This window comes from Schistocerca cancellata, chromosome 5 (assembly GCF_023864275.1).
Source record: "Schistocerca cancellata isolate TAMUIC-IGC-003103 chromosome 5, iqSchCanc2.1, whole genome shotgun sequence".
Classification (NCBI taxonomy): Eukaryota; Metazoa; Arthropoda; class Insecta; order Orthoptera; family Acrididae; genus Schistocerca; species Schistocerca cancellata.
This window is the reverse complement of record NC_064630.1, coordinates 521233262-521249125: the sequence shown is the minus strand read 5'-3', so window position 1 is coordinate 521249125 and position 15864 is coordinate 521233262. Positions and strand designations below refer to the sequence as shown.

At 40.7% G+C, this 15864-nt stretch overlaps 1 protein-coding gene across 1 annotated transcript in view; it reads right to left on the bottom strand.

Annotated features, from left to right (window-relative positions):
• Window positions 1-15864, bottom strand: part of LOC126188641 (tyrosine-protein kinase-like otk) — a 113435-nt gene that overhangs the window by 83562 nt on the left and 14009 nt on the right. The window contains exons 3-4 of the mRNA XM_049930242.1: window positions 4262-4422; window positions 1717-1864 (exon numbers count right to left, since the gene is read on the bottom strand). Coding sequence (XP_049786199.1) covers window positions 1717-1864; window positions 4262-4422 — 309 coding nt within the window. The remainder of the gene's footprint in view (window positions 1-1716; window positions 1865-4261; window positions 4423-15864) is intronic.

The window sequence follows — 15864 nt, the reverse complement described above, 5'->3', positions numbered from 1 at the left end:
GTGCTGGGACATGCTATTCCACATATAGTGACTGGCTTCAACAGCTCCTTTAGATCCTATGCTACCTGCATTTCCCTTCTCCACATAATGTACTCTGCATCACGCGCACGTGTGTGTGTATGTGTGTGTGTGTGTGTGTGTGTGTGTGTGTGTGTGTGAGAGAGAGAGAGAGAGAGAGAGAGGGAGGGAGGAGGAGGGGGGGGGGGGCATGTGTGCTAGTTACCAGATGGCTAAATTAGTGAGTGCATGTTCCCTACATATCTGCCCAAACCTCAACACCTCTTATTTGCAGAACAGTGAGCTATCCTGATACAGACATTGTCTGACTTTCATTGGTGTGCTTTCATGTCTAATTTCCCCTGAAGCTGAATGATGATTTTCCTCTCTGTATGCCTGTGCAGCACATTTAGAATGGATTTGTAACAGTCATTCTCATAACATATATAAGAAAAGTTGCCACACATTTGTAGCTAAGTCAAAAACAAATAATAAAAGATTCAGATCCAAAGTCAAAGAAGACACAGCATGACAGGCTAAGAAGAAAATGGACAAGTAAATTGCAGATAAATATAGAATTTGAAGAATGTGATTGTCAAATCTCTCAACATGAAAATATCCCATTTTCACTGAGAGGGATTTAAAAATAGTAAATATAGACAAAAAAATAAGACAAAGAGGCCAGCTATCTCCATTCTGTATTCAGTGAGTTACCACTGAGCCTCATCACTAACTGAGGTATGTACCATTAACGTAAGGAGAAAAGAAGTTATTCACATAGAAATGTCTTCAAACAGAGCAAGTGTGTATAAAGAAAGTGACTTCAAACAGGTGTGCCAATGGGCAACAGCAAATGGGGCCTGCAATCTCTTAGTAATATGAGACAATGAATGATGGCTATGTCAACATACCAGGGTCAGAAGGAAGGTAACATCTGTAGGTTCAGACCTTGTCAGTAGGAATATAATGGACACACAAGTAACTCTGAATAAGGTAGCTGGTGATATCGTGCAAGATTTACCATGAACTTTCTGAGTCCTCTTTAAATTCTATAATTTATAAGAGTACTTAAGCAATAAAAGGTACAATATTAGTCCTGTTGCACTGTACTAACTTTTTGATAATGTTTGTAATTGATAATGTAATATAAAAGGAAGAATGGGTGGGTGTCATAATGGAAGAGGGAATTTGGACATGGGTAGAAATAAAGCTAAAAAAACATAACTGCTCAGTAAAATCAAATGTGCACAAAAGTCAAGTGTGGGAAATCATCTAGAAACCACATCCAGGCTCGCTGGCACACTGACCCTCACCATTTAACACACACAGCTATCCAGGCAGGTACAAATTAAGAAGCACTAGATACAATATATTTAAAATGCAAAATCAACTATCACTATGACAACAGTCTTTAATGTCATGGACACCTGCAAAGATTCCAGATAAGTAACTGATTCCACAGTTGATATTGATGGAGCAAATCTGTATACTTTCATTAAATTATTTACTGTTGTCTTGTGATGTTACCTTAGTAAGACTGCCATCTATTGTAACTAATCCTCGTTCAGCTACATGGGTATGGGAAGGAATGGGGAGTGATGGAGAGTGGGGGAAGAGAGAGAGAGGTGGGAGGGGGAAAAGAGAGAGAGAGAGAGAAGGGGAAGACAGAAAGTCAATATGAGACTAAAACCAACTTTGGCATACATTGAACAACAGTACCTAGTTGAATTCTTGATTGCTTCAGAATGTGGCCAGAGGTACCATTCTGTTTCATCAGCATTCTCAAAAACACAGTCAAACACTGCTGTGTCCCCTCTTTTTACTAGCAGGTTTGATGGCGGTTGCAAAATTGATGCAATATTCTGACCTGAAAAAATAACAGTGAAAGGGCTTAAGCAACATTAACCTTATTGTAATTAACTAAATAGGCTCTATCCTGCACTCCTTCGGGCAAAATTCAAATACATTCATCACTGTTAGACTTCAACATTTATATCTGTAAGTACATTATTTTCTAGCAAAATAAAACCTTTTGAGATCCTTGTACAGAGAAAAGTGTGGGTAATGCACAACAGACAATGTTTTATCTTTATCGCAAAGGAATGTGAGGCAATAATAAAAAAAAGAAGGAATGTTGGGGGAAAATAAAAAAAATTAAACATAGTTTTAAAACATGAACCAAATTAGCAAGAATGAAATCAAACTAAGAATAAACTATAATAAACTTATAGATACAATCATTTTATAAAATGAAGGACATGGAGAACAGAGTTTGTTTGGGACTCTTTCCCATAGATAATGTGTGTGTGTGTGTGTGTACATATGAAAATACACTCCTGGAAATTGAAATAAGAACACCGTAAAATTCATTGTCCCAGGAAGGGGAAACTTCATTGACACATTCCTGGGGTCAGATACATCACATGATCACACTGACAGAACCACAGGCACATAAACACAGGCAACGGAGCATGCACAATGTCGGCACTAGTACAGTGTATATCCACCTTTCGCAGCAATGCAGGCTGCTATTCTCCCATGGAGACGATCGTAGAGATGCTGGATGTAGTCCTGTGGAACGGCTTGCCATGCCATTTCCACCTGGCGCCTCAGTTGGACCAGCGTTCGTGCTGGACGTGCAGACCGCGTGAGACGACGCTTCATCCAGTCCCAAACATGCTCAATGGGGGACAGATCCGGAGATCTTGCTGGCCAGGGTAGTTGACTTACACCTTCTAGAGCACGTTGGGTGGCACGGGATACATGCGGACGTGCATTGTCCTGTTGGAACAGCAAGTTTCCTTGCCGGTCTAGGAATGGTAGAACGATGGGTTCGATGACGGTTTGGATGTACCGTGCACTATTCAGTGTCCCCTCGACGATCAACAGTGGTGTACGGCCAGTGTAGGTGATCGCTCCCCACACCATGATGCCGGGTGTTGGCCCTGTGTGCCTCGGTCGTATGCAGTCCTGATTGTGGCGCTCACCTGCACGGCGCCAAACACGCATACGACCATCATTGGCACCAAGGCAGAAGCGACTCTCATCGCTGAAGACGACACGTCTCCATTCGTCCCTCCATTCACGCCTGTCGCGACACCACTGGAGGCGGGCTGCACGATGTTGGGGCGTGAGCGGAAGACGGCCTAACGGTGTGCGGGACCGTAGCCCAGCTTCATGGAGACGGTTGCGAATGGTCCTCGCCGATACCCCAGGAGCAACAGTGTCCCTAATTTGCTGGGAAGTGGCGGTGCGGTCCCCTACGGCACTGCGTAGGATCCTACGGTCTTGGCGTGCATCCGTGCGTCGCTGCGGTCCGGTCCCAGGTCGACGGGCACGTGCACCTTCCGCCGACCACTGGCGACAACATCTATGTACTGTGGAGACCTCACGCCCCACGTGTTGAGCAATTCGGCGGTTCATCCACCCGGCCTCCCGCATGCCCACTATACGCCCTCGCTCAAAGTCCGTCAACTGCACATACGGTTCACGTCCACGCTGTCGCGGCATGCTACCAGTGTTAAAGACTGCGATGGAGCTCCGTATGCCACGGCAAACTGGCTGACACTGACGGCGGCGGTGCACAAATGCTGCGCAGCTAGCGCCATTCGACGGCCAACACCGCGGTTCCCGGTGTGTCCGCTGTGCCGTGCGTGTGATCATTGCTTGTACAGCCCTCTCGCAGTGTCCGGAGCAAGCATGGTGGGTCTGACACACCGGTGTCAATGTGTTCTTTTTTCCGTTTCCAGGAGTGTATTAACTACAAAGAAAGCTACTGTTCAGGCACTTCATAATAGTGTAGTCACTTGTTTTAATAAATATCTTTGCTAAATTGTAAAGAAGTGCTCTCACTGTTTTCTGCATTATGTTTCATTTATGAAAAAACAGTTGTACACATGGGTCAAATAAAAAAGTATTGCAAGGAAACTAAGTCTTTCTAATTAAATTTCATACTAGAAGATTTAATGATATGAATTAATTCTATCAACATATAAGGCAATCTCTTATGACATGAAATCAGTCAACATATTCTGTCACATATAGCTGTACACTATTTCTGTGAATAAATGCTATCTGCTGCTGCTATCTATTCTTAAACCAGTTTATCCCATGACTGTGATAAATATGTGCACTTAACAACTATCACTATAGATTCAAGTTGTCAAAAACCTGAAATGACTTGTAACTGCAGCATGGATTAACAAATATTTGGATGGAAAATTGTAGCTGTTATAAAAGATGTAACTATGTGCTTGTCACTTACCTGGAACAGTTAGTACCAAGTTAACAGTGCTGTTTCTTGAACCAGCTTTATTGTGGGCAGTGCATCGGTACACACCATTGTCAGCAACACTCACATTTCTGATGTGCAGTCGATGTCCATGTATTCCAAGATGCTCAGACTTACTTAGTCTCTCACCATTCCTGTACAAATTTCATTATTGCAGCAAAACACTTTACCTCATACTTCTGTAGTTACATTCTGTCATATTTCTAGTAAGTTTTGGAATAAGTTTAACACGTATGGAAAAAATCTCAATATGAACTTGAAATGTTGATATATTTCAAGCGCATTTTAAGCATTCTGTGTTTGGGTTTGAAATTATCTGTAAAATGTATATGTTGATGCTAGTCAAGCAGTCAAAAGAATAAGAGGATTACTTAACTGTTATAATACCATCATTCTTCTACTAAGTATTCATTGCTTTAAAGTAATATAAATATTGTATCAGACTCGAATTCAGGACCTTTGCCTTTCTCGGGCAAGTGCTAAGGCAAAGGCCCCAAGTTCAAGTCTCGGTCTAGCACACAGTTTTAATCTGCCAGGAAGTTTCATCATGAAGTCATTTTAAAATATTTCATGAATGTACATCATACCACCGCATAGTGAAAAGACTCTGCACATTCACTGGAATATTTTCATCCTATTTTCATATGGTATAAAGTCTGCACCTGATAACATATATTCCAATATTTTAATTGACTTCATGATGTCTGAGGTGTGTAGCTGAGTACTGTTTTTGTTATATAGCTGTACAAAGCCTTTTTATATATACACATCTAAAGACAGCAGTTGCGTACTGAAATCAATAACGTGAATATTTCACGTATTTATTTAAGCTATAGTTGTTGTAATAAGTTATTATACAATTTATTACAAACTGATGTAAATTCATGACATAACCTGACAAACAAAAAAGAAAAGAAAATCTTTTCATAATGACAGTGTGTTTATTTCAGAAATCATTCTTAACAAATTATATGTCTTTTTCAATACATTATGATTCAAGTATAATTTGTGCTACCTTCCAAGAAACTCATTTTTCCGTTCTTCACCTATGACATTACAGACACCACTGATAGTTTCACCTAATATACTACATTCATTCTTAAGTTAATAATGATGTCAATGTGCTTGGATAAAGAATGGTTTGACAGTTGTTTAGGGTTGTTCGGTCAACAATGTGATAAAATTTAGCCTTTTGTTTCTTTTTCAAGGCCCAGAAGTATAGTTTGCAGTGTAATCCTTTGACAGACTTAAAGGCACATGTCCACTTGTTAAACTAATATGAATATTATGATACTGCCTAATAATGACATGTTTGTCTCCATACCCTTGCAACATTATGTGATGAGTTGTTATTAGATACATGTAAGTTTTATTCATAACGATGAATAACCATCTAAAGAAATTGAGACACCGTATGAGTGTTCTTCTCCCTCTATACTACAGTATGTATAGTAAACATAAAGGCCAACCAATGCAGGCAGCCAGCCGAAGTGGCCGTGCGGTTCTAGGCGCAGCAGTCTGGAACCGCGAGACCACTACGGTCGCAGGTTCGAATCCTGCCTCGGGCATGGATGTGTGTGATGTCTTTAAGTTAGTTAGGTTTAACTAGTTCTAAGTTCTAGGGGACTAATGACCTCAGAAGTTGAGTCCCATAGTGCTCAGAGCCATTTGATTTGAATGCAGGCAACATAAGTCTTGTTTGTTAGTTCCTAATGAAAGAAACTTCACACTAATCATCTGAAAAGAAAGTCAAATGAAATGTTTCTTTCCTTACAAACAGATAGTGAACCACCTCTGAAGACGAGATATCATGATTAATGACTGCCTAATGGAGACATGGGCTTGATTCCTACAACTTTCATGGAGTCTCCCATGGTGCTTGCTCTTATATGGATAGAGAGTAGAGTGTAAAACACATGTACCTGCATATTGTTGACCTAGTACATAATACACAAACATAGTGTGGTCAGGACTGTGTGGTCCTGGAAGCATTATCATTCAGCTTAGTCTTAGAGTGACTAATATGTAAGGCTAGACAGGATGATTTTGGAGAGACATGTGGAACTCTATCAGAAGGAGAAAATAGTGGTTTCTTCAAGGAATCAGAAAAGCAAACCGACGGCTGGTAATCAAATGCTAAATGTGTCTAGGGCATTATACCATATTTTATGAGGGCAACTTTCTAAAGGGATTGATGGGAAGTTAGTCTCAGCTGATTTAGATTTCAGAAACTGTAAATTATTTTTGATAGTTTTGCTCTATTTTTGTCTATATATCCAAATCAATTTTTGAAGTAATTATTTGTTGAGGCATTCATCAACTGCCTTCATTTCATCAAGCACTTTGGAAACACTGGTAGTCAAACTGGTCATTTATTTACCAGACTTCATTACAGTAGAGAAGTGCCAATCATTTTATAAAACACCATTCATGTCACTTGTAAATAATACAAGTGCAGAATTTGAATAATAGAAAGCTAATGTTTGTGCATCTTGTCTATGTCAATATCATAAGAGGCAGTACTGTATGTAATTCATGACCTTTCAAAGAGACTAGTTATATCAAATAGCTTAGTGAAATGACAGAACTAAATGTGGGTGACTGAATAACAATTTAAACCCATCCTAGGTAGGACCTGAATAATAGCTTTTTGTTTCTTTGCTTAAAAAAACATACCTTTTCATAAAATAACCTAAGATAATAAATCCATTAGGGAAATACATTTTGAGAAAAGTTGGGTAAGTTACTTACATTTGTAAGGTATTTATAACAAGATCCTCACCAAAAATCTTATCAATGACATATTTATATTATGATTTTTCTGAAGGAAAGTCAATGAGATGTTGCAAGATCTTATATCTATTTTTATGAACTAAAACTGCCTTGAAAGTAGCTTTTGTAGGTATCCTAGGGAGACACTTCAGAAATTACAATCAGAAGTTTCCACCTCCCTCGTTCACCATGATCATCACATTCATCATCAATAAACAGTGACCTGCTAATAGATGCATACCAATTGCACACTTTAACTTTGCCCATAGGTGGAGGATGCTGGAAGCAAAAGCTTGCAATGGGCTCATAGTGCATTACCCACTGGGAGAAGCGAAGCCTTCTTTTTCTGGGGCAACCAGTTCACAGCTTATAAAAGAAATGAACATGTACCAGTAATTAGTTAGTACATCAAAGAAAGGACATGAAAGTAAACATCACTTTAACGACTGAGTACTCAAAACTGAAATCTTTTTGTTATAAAGTAACTATTACTTATGAAAAATATAGTGAGTTAAGTAAAAACATATTAAACTATGAGGCACTTCTGCTGTTATTGCCCATAGCTGTGTTTGTGTGTAATTTAGTTTTAGTAGATGGGCAGAAGCTCATTCTTCCTCAACTTCTGATTATTGTTTTTAACTTCCAATTGTCACAATCTGTGCTTGTTCTTTCAACTGCTAATATTCAATGTTGGTCTTTAACTCATAAATCAATTGAGTGCTTCCCATTACACATTTTCCTTCTGCTGGTCATTCTACCACACTATGTAGAAGACAGTTACGTCTCAAAACATGGCTTGTCCAAACATATCTTCAGTGGAAGATAATTTTCAAGTCAAGTTTTCTCTCACCATGATGTTCTAGCACCTCTTGGGTTTTCATATTGTTTTTTCCACTCATGGAAAATGGCAGGCTGCACTGTGGTTTCAGTTGTAGGCCCACCTATACCTGATTAAGTAAGTCAGTCAAGAAGTTGTTAAACCTCCAATAGGACCACGCCAAGTAAAACACTGCCATGTTCAAAACAACCTTTAGATTGTAGGCTTCCCAGATCCGTTTAGTATGGTACATTACAACTCTGTCCACATTTATAATGGCACAATTATGTGTGTGAGTGTGTGTGTTTGTTGGATAAGTTTATTACTCACCACAGAACACACAGTGCCACTGAGAATTAAGTTGTATCACGGACACAAAATAATTATTTCACGGTATTTGAAGTAGCACATTCTTAACACCAAACTAAATAAATCTCATACTGCTGTCAGGTGCAAGACTTTTGACTGCTGACACTTTGGAACCTAGTGTGTAAAAGTCTCTGACAATTTATTTAAGGAGTTCCTCATTTTGCTCTACTACACTGAGTGGTCCCCACTGCAGATCCTCCCACCCTTATCAATAACAAAACTTTTCCACTCACAGTACACACTAAAGGCAATTTCACACACGAGGCTGTTCATCCAGATTGCAGACACCAAACACAATGCAATGGAGCCTCCCCGAGCCTGCCATCTACAAGAGTGTGGCAGCCCTGCCAACATAGCTGTCGCCGTGAGGTTCTGCTGGCAGTGCTGCCAGTTGATTGCAGAGTGGCTTCAGGTCACCCCCACACCAGGGCATCAGCAGACCCAAAACATGCTACTTGCCACACACCCGTATGGGGTGTCCCAAAGAAATGTATACACTGTTTTACAGCTCTTAATTGTAACACTTTTTTTTCCTTTTTCAGGTCTGACAAATTGAAAAATGGCTGTAATCAGGCTGAGTCTGGGCCAAAGAAAGTTCATTCTGAAGTGCTACTGGAAGACAGAGAAACAAAGTTTCAATAAGATGCACAATTGTTACTCAAAATTACTCATCTGGGAGATAATTATGAGGAAGAAGGAACTGTCCACAATGCCCACAAGAACCATTATGGAATACCAGAATCATCCACTGGCTCCATAAGAGGAAGAGAAGACATAAAAAGGTTTCAGCAGTCTCCTAGAAAGTCTGTGCAGCAACTGGCTCATGAGACAGGAATTCCAAAAATTAGCATCCATCACAGTTTGAAGTGTGTCCAATGGAAAAGTTTTATTCCGATTCCTCCACACTCTGAATGAGGACGATCCTGACAGGAGAATTGAATTTTGTGAGTTGTATCAAGCAAGATGTGCACAGGACAAATAATTTCCATACAAGACTGTTTGCGGCAATGAGGTAAAAAAAAAAAAAAGGTCCCCTAGAACTTAGAACTACTTAAACCTAACTAACCTAAGGATATCACACACATCCACGCCCGTGGCAGGATTCAAACCTGCGACCATAGAGGTCGCGTGGTTCCAGACTGTAGCACCTAGAACCGCTCGGCCAACCCGGCCAGCTAATGATTCAATTAATCATCACAGATGCCCCTAATGGGCAGTTGAGAATGTTCATATGACAGTGGAATATCATGTGAACCTACCAGGAGTTACAGAGTGATGTGGTTTATCAGCATTTGGTTTGAAGGGATCTTAATTTTTTGAGCATACAGTGCCTGGTGAATAAACTTGAAGTTACTCCAGGAATAAGTGATGCCATGCATCAAATAGATGTTGTGGGATGGAGAATGATACTTCCAGCAGGATGGAGCACCTTGTCACTACCATCATGATGTGAGTGCCTACCTTGACGAACGCCTCCCTGACAGATGGATAGTACAAAGAGGCAGTACCCAGTACCCTCCACACACAAAAAAAGAGTATGTACATTTTCTGGGATACACTGTATGTAGTTTTCTTCGTCCTGTGTGCGCTGAAACCGAAATTTATCTTCAAGATTCAGATAAGATGAGCAATTCGAGGCACTTCATCACAGCACTATTCAAACCACAAGCAGAAAGAAACATTTTGGGAAAAAGTTCTGGAAATTTTCGAAAGAGAATAATCGACTTTAGAAGACAAAAAAGAGGTAGGTGTGTCAAAAACATTTTATTTTATTTTACTTCATTTTAGTGACGGTAAGTATTTTTCAACTTCAGGGGATCTTGTTTAACTAAACACTTTGCACAGATCTCTGCCTTAATACCTAACGCTTTCACAGTTCATTACAGAAGAGGAGGAAGCATCCCGGGATTCTTTTGGTCATGAACTGCACTGCAGGAAATCCGCAAAGTGAGGATCAGGTGCAGAAGTAAGTAGGAGTGAGTATACATATTTCAATCAGGAGTCGTTTCTCAAGACCATTGCCAGCAACAAATCGGAGATGCACATGAAGAGGAATGTACCTGGCGTAGCTACTTTACAAAAGAAGGCAGAAAGGAGATTGATGATGATCTGTAAATTAAGGTGCTTAATACTAGGACACAGCAAAGGGAAAGCGTAAGAGGATAAAGACAAAATGTTTTTACTGTCTCTACTGAACCCGCTTCAAAGTATTCCTAAAGAAACGAAAATGACCGCTAAAATTAGACTCATGAGCGTCATAAACGAAGTCCACTTCGAAGGACTCAAACAACTTATAACAACGCTCTTTCAGACAATGGCCAGTTGGAGAACATGGACATCATCGTCCCTCAATTTCATCGCAACCTGTTCCTGGCGTTCCACTCAATCACAAGAACTTCACACCACAGACAAAGCATATTACCATCCGGGACGTGGAAATTTTCCCCAAAACTTGATTCCAGACCGAAATAACGCAGCTACGTCTCCTCTTGCAGCGAAGTGTCGCTTAATGAGTCCGATACGTTAGATGTGGGAGAATTATTTTCAGTAATACGATGTGTAAACAAATGAGGCAAGTCACATATTTTTTGTCTCAAATATTTAAGAGTTTATTGTAAAGCGCTTTTGAAATAATACCTGAAAATCACTGCTACCCAGCTAGCACTCAAGCTTATTTCAATGTGGATATTGAGTTTAGGTTGAGTTGAAAATTCAAGATTGAAAAATCAACCTGTTACACAGCTTACTTCAAGGTGGATATTGAGTTTAGGTTCAGTTGAAAATTCAAGATTGAAAAATCAACCTGTTCCTCAGTTTACATCAAACTGTAAAAATTTAGCTTGAATTAAAATAATTTTCCCAAGCTTTAAATAAACTGTAATTTCCCTGGAAGGCTGTACAGCAGATGCGCGCTCAGCATAGCTTCCATAGACGTCCATGGGAAGCACCACAAGCGTTTATAAGCCTTGCACTGACTCTGCTAGGTTTACGGCCATTTTACCTTTGTGACGCGCATTAATGATTGTTGACTGTTGTGAAGTTTGTTTTATACTGTAAAATAGTTCGGTAAGTGTGTGGTGTCTCCTGCCTTACTGCTACACCGGGTCTGAAGAGGGTATATAGTGTATTACAGGTACGTTGGTGCATTTTTCTCTAGTGGTACGTTAATACTACAAATGTTAAATATTATTACGTAACGTAAAGAAATATCATATTCTTTTACGTAGAAAAATTGAGCCTGGATGAAAGTGAAATGGATTACCAGCTAAGAATACATATTACAAGTTGTTCAGCAAACAGAGGTCATTTTAAACTAGCTCTCTAGTACGTGGCAACAATAAATTAAAACTTAATGTTATTTTACCGTTTTAAAATCTCGCCTTTATATATATATATATATATATATATATATATATATATATATATATATATATATATATCGCCATATTACATTTGTTTACTTGTAAGTATTCGCGTGTGTTGCGCTATGAATGAATAATCGTGAAGTGTGAAAAGTTTCTTTGCGAATACAAATAGTAATGACATGGTGAATGGGAAAAAGTACATCAAGAACAGTCACTACATAGGTGTCAGTCTTTTTTATTTACGTCGCTTTGACTGCTCTTTAATTGTGGTAATATGAAATTTCTTCCCATTAGTATGACACTCTTGTACAAAGTAAACATACTCAAGAAATTCAAGTCAAAGAAATCTTAAAAGTTGGGGCAACAGTAAAATCAGAGTTGCAGTTTGTTATTATGCCACCAGTATTGAGAGATTTTGTTGAAGCTGTTAATTCTTTCTGTGATGATGAATACAAAATTTCTTGTGACTCATGCTTGGCAAAAGTTAAGCATATTCATAATAAGTGTAACATTACTTTTCATGGTAAGTAGTGGCAAATTTTGGATCTGGGCTGTACTGTGAAGGCTGAATCTATTGAGCTGCTTACTCAGTGACGTTTATACTAGTTAATGATTCTTACTACATCAGTTAGTTTGAAGTTATTTTGCTAATCTGGGGCAAAAATTATATTTAGGTTGATCAGTTTCAACTTTTTACATTTTTTATGTATGGCTAACATTTTCTTTTACCTGTTACAGGATCATTAGCCTATACCGGCAGAATTCAGCGATATTTGATCCTGCTCTGGTCTGTGCGCTGGGGCCGGAGGGGCTTCAGAATAATTAAATTTTAAAATAAAACAATTTTAAACACTTTGAAAATAAAAATTTTTAAACATACATGTCTTTATAATTTTTTTCACACCATTTCCATTCTGATATTTATTTAATTAATTAGGTTCAATAAATTCAGATTAATAATTATGTAGCTTAAAACAAGCTGTAAATACCAGGCTGTATTCCACGTGTATAGATACAGCTGGAGCCAAACTTGATAAGTCAAGCTTGAAATATAGCTTTAACTCTGCCAACTTTGATGTTTGTTTCAAGCTTGAATCCAACTAACAGGCCTGAGCATTCCAGCTTTGATCAAGCTTATATACTTGAACTTTACATCTGGAAACAAGTTTGAAACCGGCTTACTGTGCTATCTGGGTACGTATTCGTTACAGTTATAACTAAAACTGTAAATACCACTGCTAACAACAAACGATTAGCTACTGATTAGACTTCAATGTCACGAAAATCTCTTGCCGCTACAAGGCTTTACTGACATACTCACGTAACTGAAAATTTTATCACAGTAACTTCCTCAATCATTGTTCAATGCGTGAAATAACCCTTTTATGTCACAATCTGCAATAAAAGTGTACACCCAAACTGCGATTTTTTCTGGATTCTCTTTTTATTCTGTTGTCGCACACAAAGCACAGCTGCTAGCTCTTTTACGGCCATTTTGATACTGAGCGCATACAGAAGAAACTTCTCTGACCCCACTGCTGGCGTGTCGTTGGCCTACTGGAGAGCTGGCGACAGAGATGCAGTGGCTCCTGGCACACGAGAGGCGCAGAGCTTCGTCCTCTCTGTAGCCGTCATGTAGCTCGTCAAGCGAATCGCTGCTACTGGTTTTACACAGATTCGTTGCTGCGTCATGTCTGGGCGTAGTCAATGTACGCTGGCGAACAAAATGTAAGGACTGAAGTAAATTTTTCATGATGTGTCATTGCCAAGAAACATAGCTCGACGAAACTTGCACCGTCCATTGAAAGGACTGCTGCAGTATAGTGTAGTACAGAGCAGAACAGATGATAACTGAAATAAATACACAGTAAGACGAACAGAAAGACTATAATTCCACTGAAGTAACCGCAGTTTGTAATGATTTCCTGGACATTACAAAAGGAGAGATGTGGTTCTTAATTGGCTGTGTGATCACCACGAACAGCAAAGGATGTTCTGCAAAGTGATTGCATGCTGACCACAAGGTTGCTACGAAGTTCTTGTGGCACAGTGATCCACTTTTCCACGACCGCGGTTGACAGCTACCTGGATGGTCTTTGGTGCATGTCGACGAGCTGCAGTGTCTCCCCACCGAATCCCACACGTGCTCGATGGGAATTAAGTCGGTGGAACGGTCAGGCCAGTCGTTTCGCCGAATATCCTCTCGTTCCAAATTCTCCTCCATCTGCGCTATGCGATGAAGTCGCGCACTGTCATCCATAAAAGTGATGTCAGAGCCGTATGCACCCCTGAAAAGATGCACTCGGGAAGGAAGTTATTGTCACAATAACGTTGAGCGGTGAGTGCTCTGTGTTCAGAGATGTAGTGGTCAGTATGTTAATGTAACATTATGCCACCCCACACTGTAATACGAGGACCACAAAAATAACCACGTTGGACAATGTTCCTGGGTGGATTCTGTAGTCCCACCACTCGCCATAGGTGGTTCAGAATCACTCCTCAGATCGAATTTGCGCTTCTCTGAGAAGAGCACATGACCACCCCTCGATGGTCCAGTCCATATGCACTCGATATTATCGCAAATGGTGCCCCGATATGCGGATGTCAGTCCAATACAATGTCGTCGCGCAAAGAGACCATCCCCTTGTAGTCACCGTGCCACTCTGAGTGTGAGATTGCGTGCCTTGCACTCCTGTTGTGTAGCAGATGCACCGCTGTTTGATGAGGTGCCTTCTTGCATATTGCACAATGTAGTGGTCATCTGCTGTTGTAGTTTATTATATGCCCGCATCTCGTGGTCGTGCGGTAGCGTTCTCGCTTCCCACGCCCGGGTTCCCGGGTTCGATTCCCGGCGGGGTCAGGGATTTTCTCTGCCCCGTGATGGCTGGGTGTTGTGTGCTGTCCTTAGGTTAGTTAGGTTTAAGTAGTTCTAAGTTCTAGGGGACTGATGACCATAGATGTTAAGTCCCATAGTGCTCAGAGCCATTTTTTGTAGTTTATTATGGTCGACCATCTCACCTTTGAGTAGCAGTGCCTGTTGTTCGGAACGCTGGCCACGCAAGTGGAACAACGCTGTGAGCAATACCAAGCTCTGGCTACACTCTTCAGACTTCGTACTTCTTCCAGTTTCCTGACGTTTCTTCCCTGTGCGAAGTCATCCAGATGTTGTCTACGGGTCATGCTGTAATGAATAACACCAACGCAGTGAACGATAACTGCTCACTGATTGTCACAATCTTTTCTCGTTCCTTCAACTGCCTCGTGTTGCCCGGCCAGCCATTTGGTGCTAGTCATGCTAGCCTCAGGTCATGTGACGTCCCAACTCCGTGTGCGCTACAGGGAGACCTCTGACAACATGCTCCCACACTTTCACTCGTTTCCGCATGATAGTTAATATGTTATGTTACTTTATATATATCATCCTTAACTTATGCGAAGCAGTGTAACTGGAGCACCGGTGGACTTTATTTGAACACCTTCTATTTAAGATGTTAATCTATGGGTTACAAATGTTTGGTTGTCGACAAATACGTTTTTGTTTTTATTTTGAGTCCGTTTAAATAGACTGTAATTAGATGTGTGGTGGTGGTGTTTGTACGACGGGCGTTCAATAAGTAGAGCAACACATTCTTTTCCCCGAAAGCAGATTGGTTTTATACACGATTCCAATACAGCTATTATGTTTTACCCACTCTTTTGGTTACAAAACGCTATTTTTCAACATAATCTCCGTTCGATGCGACGCCTTACGCCACCTTACTGGGAGGGTCGGTATGCCCGCATGGTACCACTCTACTGGTCGACGTCTGAGCCAACGCCCTGCTGCATCCATAACCTCCCCATTAACCACGTACTGCTTCCCACGGAGTGCATCTTTCACTGGGCCAAAGAGATGGTCCCTTCGATGCTCTTTACGATCTTCTGTTAGCTGGCGAGGAACCGAGCGGGCGCACACTTTTGGGTACCCAAGCTGGTGGATGAGTGTGTCAGCACTACCAACAGACGTCCAGCTGAGCAGCGAGCTGTGTGATTGTGATTCGTCGACCACATCGAATGAGCGTGTCCCCACGTTCCAGCACTGCACGGATCACAGCTGTGTGCGCCCAGCTGGCACGCGGGAGTTAAAGCAGTTTCGCGCGACCATATTGCTATGATCACACACGCCTTCAACGATTCACCATCCTTTTGCTCAACTCTGCCTGGAACGAACCTCCGTTACACTCGCTATTTTGAAGGCTACTTTTAGCGCCACC